The sequence below is a fragment of the Pteropus alecto genome, unplaced genomic scaffold (genome assembly GCF_000325575.1).
Source record: "Pteropus alecto unplaced genomic scaffold, ASM32557v1 scaffold342, whole genome shotgun sequence".
In the NCBI taxonomy this organism is placed as follows: Eukaryota; Metazoa; Chordata; class Mammalia; order Chiroptera; family Pteropodidae; genus Pteropus; species Pteropus alecto.
In genome coordinates, this window is record NW_006431928.1 from 41,081 (window position 1) to 47,312 (window position 6,232).

Here is a 6,232-nt window from a genome sequence, read left to right on the forward strand (position 1 = left end):
CTGAATGAAGCCACAATAGCTGTCTGCATAGCTGAGTGTCTTATCTGGCATAACATTGTTCGAGCTCTTTCACGGTGCAGTTTGTGTCAGAATATCCAGTTGGATAGGTGCATCAGAAGGAAATCAGTCACTGGTCCAGTGCTCTGAAGCCAAACAAGAAACAGTATTCAAAGTCTTTACATTGCTGTTCATCAGGAATAAGCAAGGAATAAGATGGCTGGATCTAAACTGATACGGAAGAGGTTTAGAACGAGTTAGAGAAGGTAAAAGGATCATGGGAAAATGACTGGGACTCAGGGCTAACAGCTGATATCCCTGAGAAGGGTTGAAAAAGTAGTCCTAGAACTGCCTATTGGAACAGATATGTCAGAGCAGAAAGTCAGCCCACCTGGCAGGGCCATCTTGGATAGAAAGAAGCCAAAGACTGTATAATGGCTTGTTTTCACAAAGGAGACATTACATCTAGCTGGTGGCAGAGGAAAAATGTGATGAGATCAATTGTGTCTGGACCACTGGCTCATGACCTATCAAGTATAACTTGATTTCAAGACCACTGGGTGGCAGTAAATTTTCCATTCATGAATTTCCATCCAGAGTGGATATGGAAGTAGGTTAACCCTGAATACATAGAGGAAGATTCATGGGCTGTGAAGCACAAGTAAGGATAGTGAAAATTAAATGAGAAATATATTTTCTTTATATACAGTGTGAGGAGAGTACACTGATAATTTTTAAAAGCCTGCAACAGCAATAGCCAAATAATCACTGCTTAAGACAATTCTTTTGAAACTGTGATGTGTAATACATTAGTGGACAATGGATATATTTAATGGGTTGCCACAAGTATTTATTAAAACCAGAATAAAGATTGCATTGAATCTATAGATTGCTTTGGGTACTATGCCCACTTTAATGATGTTGATTCTTCCTACCCATGAGCATTGTATATGGTTCCATATATTTGTATCTTCTTCAATTTCTCTTTTCAATGACTTGTAATTTTCTGAGAACAGATCTTCTACTTCCTTGGTTAATTTGATTCCTGGGTAGGTATTTTGTTTTTTGATGCCATTGTAAATGGATTGTTTTCTTAATTTCTCTTTCTGATAGTTCATCATTAGTGTATAAAAATGCAAATGACCTCTGAATATAAATTTTGTATCCTGTTACTTAACTGAATTCGCTGATGAGTTCTAAAAAAATTTTTTGTGGAATCTTTAGAATTTTCTCTGTATAGTATCATGCCATCTGCAAATAATGAGAGTTTTACTTCTTCCTTTCCACTCTTGATGTCTTTTATTTCTCTTTCTTGTCTGATTGCTGTAGTTAAGACTTCCAATACAATGTTGAAGAGGAGTGGTGAAAGTGGGCATCCTTGTCTTGTTCTTGATCTTAAGGAAAACACTTTTCACCTTCCCCATTGAGTATGTTGTTAGCTGTAGGTTTGTCATATATGGCCTTTTTTATGTTGAGATATGTTTCCTCTATTCCCACTTTGCTGAGAGTTTTTATCATAAATATATGCTGGATTTTGTTGAATGCTTTTTCTGCATCTCTTGGTATGATCTTGTGATTTTTATTTCAATTTGTTAATTTGTATCACATTAATTGATTTGCAGATATTGTACCAACCTTGCAACCCAGGATAAATCCAACTTGATCATGGTGTATGATATTTTTAATGTATTGCCAAATATTAGGTTTACTAATATTTTGTTGAAGATTTTTGCATCACTGTCCATGGCGAAAGGGGCATTGGGGAACTGGGACAAAGGGATGAAGGGCTAAAGAAGTACAAAGCAGTAGTTGAGAGATGGTCACAGAGTGGGAAATGTAGTCAGCAATAATGTAATAGCTATGTGTAGAGCCAGATGGGTGATAGAGTGATTGGGGAGATCATTTTATAAACTATATAAATGTCTAACCAATTTACTGTATACTTGAAACTAATAATAAAATAAAATAAAATAAAATTCTTAAGAACAAAGAAAGTGGGGAGGAATAAACTTGGCTGAAAAGAAAAAAAAACCCCACCTAAAATAGAAAAGAAAATAGCATCTCTTATGAACGTGTTATTTTAGTTTTCAGAAAACATCTATTTCAATTTTATTTGTGTGTATTATAAGTGTGCACTGTTCTACAATGTGAAATTTCCCTTAGAGTTGGTCATTTTTAAAATCTTTTAAAGGACTACTGCTATGAATTAAAAGTTCTTAAGAACAAAAAGCAGAATAATCCATTACTACCTCGGTTTTCCATTAATTTTGATAAGATGGGTGGGCTGAGGATGAAACCTAAGAAACATTAAAGTCTAAGGAAGAAATGCCAGTGAGTGGGGCAAGGAAGGGCATGAACAAAGGAACAGATACACTTACCAGTAGAACTAAGATGATATGGTCTCATGGAAGCCATAGAAAAGAAAGTTTCAAAAAGAGAGAGATCTATTGTCAAATGTAGCACAGCAATCCAGTAAATATGAATAAAATAAAAGCCCATGGAAGTTGGGGGTGAAGATATTGTTAATGAGTCTGGATGTGGAGGTTTAAGTAGAGGGTGAGAGAGGAAGCCAGACTGCTGTGATCTGAGAAGTAAAGAGGAGATAGTAAAGTGGAGATAGTGGGTATAAATTACACTTTGACAATTTTGAATGAAAAGGTCGAAAGATTGGAAAGTAGCAAGGGGAAAAGGAGAAAGCAATGGACTCATGAAAAAAATGACTATGGTGGCAGAGATGGAGGTTGTACATGGGCTCAGCAGCATGGACCTCTGCTCATCCATGCTGGCCTGGCTATGGTCATTTCCCAAGTAGTCAGCAGCAGAGACCAACACTGAGTCCCCAGTAGAGCACCATTCCATGGAGTGATCAGCCCATTAGCTAGTAATGATTGATTACACTGGCCCACTGGAAAAGACAGCACTTATCCACTGTCATGGTATTCCACACAGCTTGCTTCTGATTAATAAAGTATACTTGACAGTCAATGAAGTATAGCAATTGGCCCATGCTGATGTAATTCACTGATCATACCATTTCCCTACCATACTAGGGCAGCTGGTTTGATACAATAATAGAATAACCTTTTGAAGTTACAGTTACAGTCTCATCTAAGTGGTTAATACTTTGCCTGGCTGAGGCATTGTCCTCCAGGATGGTGTATGTGCTCTAAATCACCATCCAATGTACAGTGCTATCTCTCTCATTACCAGTATTCATGTGTCCAGGAATCAAGGGGTGGAAAAGGGAGTAGTTTCACTACCTATTATCCCTAGTGAGCCATGAGTACAATTTTTGCTTCCTGTCCTTGTAACTTTTCCGGTCTAGAGGTCCTAACTCCAAAGGAAGGAACATTTCTACTAGGAGACACAACAATGATTCCACTGAACTGGAACTTCCTTTTGCACTAATTTATTATTATTTTTTTAAATTAAATTGATTGGGGTGACATAGATAATAACATTATATAGGCTTCAAGTGTGTACAACTCGAAAATGCATCATGTGTATAATGTATTGTGTGTTTACCACTCAAAGTTAAATCTCCTTTTGTCAGCATATATTTGACCCCCTTTACCCTTATCTACCTTTTATCCATCTATCTTTTCTACAAAAGACTAGAAAATTTTAGCATTGGGATAAAAACTTACATGATTCAAGGTAAAGCATATGTATTATTTTTAGTGTCTATGTGAGAGTCAAGGCCCATACTACTTTTTTGACTAAAGGGAAATGGTTCATATCATTAGGAACACACAGTGTTTAAGCTAATAGTAATGAAGACTAGGAGATTATAATAGGTTTAGATAAACTGGAAAATGACAGTTTACAAATTATCTTAGTCTATACAAAACTAAATTAAAACTATCTCATCAGGCTTCTATAAAAACATAATACAAAATGGATAGACCATGTAGATACAAAGTAAATAAAGTCAAAGCACATAAGGTTTAAACATCAGTAACCCAACTAAAACTTATTAAATGTGGTTTCCAAAGCGCTGGGATGAAATAGCCTGTCATCCTTAAACTCTTGGCAGACCATATTCGTTAATTCACTCATCCAATATTGTTGCTGAGCCAGACAGACGCAATTTCTCTTCTGTCACTTTATAATGGCTAAAGGAAAGCATATACCACTTCTTAGGGCATTGCATCCACCTTTCCAAAATAAAATAAAAACAAAAGAGAACGAGAATTCTCTGGGAAACCTGGGAAAACCCTGCACATCCGGGCCAACAACCATCTAAACAAAGCACATGGCCTCTTGTCAATGCTAATGCTTCCTTTACCCCAAAAGGCATGGGCTTTAATGAGTTATCATTAGTCTTTTATTAGGGCTAGCCCCCAACTATTACATCAGAAAAATTACATGTACAGAAGTTCCAATAAAGAGAATTAAAGTATGAAAAAATATATATACATTTATATAGCATAATTATATATAAAATTTCATGCCTTAGTTCTCTTTGTTGGAACGTCTACATTTGTGTATATTATATATAATAGTACATATATGATTTTTGTTTGTTTGTTTTTTGGTTTTCTCTCTGCCATGACAAGTTTTGCAGAAAAATGACTGCAAAGAAGTTTGTCTCTCATATTTTCCAAAATTTTAAAAAGTAATTAAAATGAGATATTATCAAGGTCAATTGATTATAGAAGGAACTAGTCTCCTAACCCCCTTGGAAACAATAAACAGGCCATTGCCATGAAATTGACTATGGTAGAACCTCTATTGGTATACTTCTACTAAGATAGAGAGGACTTTTAAAACAAAACAAAACAAAATCAAAATGGAAAAATGTCACCAATAGAATTCTAAAAACTAGTTGGATAATAACTTATTTTTCTTAATATATTTATAAAAATAAAATTACTTTATAACTCTTTTACTAATATGTCTCTTAGAGTTCTGTTTATTTCACTCAGTTTCTTATAAAAGGAAGCACTAATTAAGGCCTAGCAGAAAAAGGGATTTTCTTTGATGTCTGGCTCCTTATCCTTAAATTAATATACTATGTTAGTATGTTTATAATTGTAGACTTACACCAAATTAAGGTGTTTTTTGAGGTTAAGTCAAATGATGAACAGAGAAGGAACATACGGGTCTCTCAGCAAAGAGAATCTCTCAAGAAAAGGTCTCAACCATTTGCCATGGTTTTTCTGATGGCATCTTTGACTTCCTTGTTCCTCAGACAGTAGATAATAGGGTTGAGCATGGGAGTGAAGACTGCATATATGGCTGAGACCAATTTGTTATAATTGAAAGAAGCAATGGCCCGAGGTCGAACATACATGAAGATCACAGCTGTGTAGAAGATGACCACCACTGTAAGGTGAGAGCCACAGGTGGAGAAGGCCTTCCGCCGTCCAGTGGCAGAGGGAATGAGCAGGATGGTAGAGACAATGAAGGCATAAGAAATAACAGTGGCTGAGAGAGGAAACACAAGGATGATGATGGCAAGCACAAAGTCTACCATCTCAGCGATGGAAAAGTCCATGCAGGCCAGTTTGGGGATGGGGGACACATCGCTGATATTATTGCCACAGAAGGAAACTTGGGAGATGAAGTAAGCCTTTACCATGGAGACGGTGAAGCCACTCACCCAGGAACTGAAGGTCAGCTGAGCTGAACACTCTGTGGTCATCATGAGTGGATAGCGAAGCGGCCAACATATGGCCACGTAACGGTCATAGGCCATGGCAGCCAAGAGCACACATTCAGTACAGTACAGTGCCATAAAGAAATAGAGCTGGGTCATGCATCCCAGGAAGGAGATGGTATTGGGGCAAAGTAGGAATCCAGCCAGCATCTTGGGGACTGTGACAGATATATAGCAGGTCTCCAGAAAAGACATGGTGCCCAGAAAATAGTACATGGGCTTGTGCAAGGACCCAGTGACCCATACAGTGAAGATGATGACCAAATTCTCCAGCAGCACAAACAAGTAGGTGATGAGGAAGAGGAGACAGAGCAGAACCTGTAGCCAATGGGAGGTAGGGAAACCCACCAGGATGAACTCAGGAATATGGGTGATGTTTTCCTTCCACATAGTTAGGATGCTGAAAGACAAAGGATTTAATGAGAGTACCACCAAACTGAAGACTGAGGTCAACATTAGCAGCAAGGGGCCCATAGATTACAGGTATTTATCATTAAACTTAACCCTAGAACCATTATCTGGACCCAGGGTATTGTTTGGGAATTATAAGAGGCTACAAAATTATATACAGAA

General features: G+C 37.2%; 1 protein-coding gene across 1 annotated transcript; it reads right to left on the reverse strand.

Moving 5' to 3' along the window:
- Positions 1-5,137: 5,137 nt before the first annotated feature.
- On the reverse strand, positions 5,138-6,049 carry LOC102891990 (olfactory receptor 6). The gene has a single exon (XM_006906881.1). The coding sequence runs from the start codon at positions 6,047-6,049 to the stop codon at positions 5,138-5,140; it is 912 nt and encodes a 303-aa protein (XP_006906943.1).
- Between the last annotated feature and the right edge of the window lie 183 nt (positions 6,050-6,232).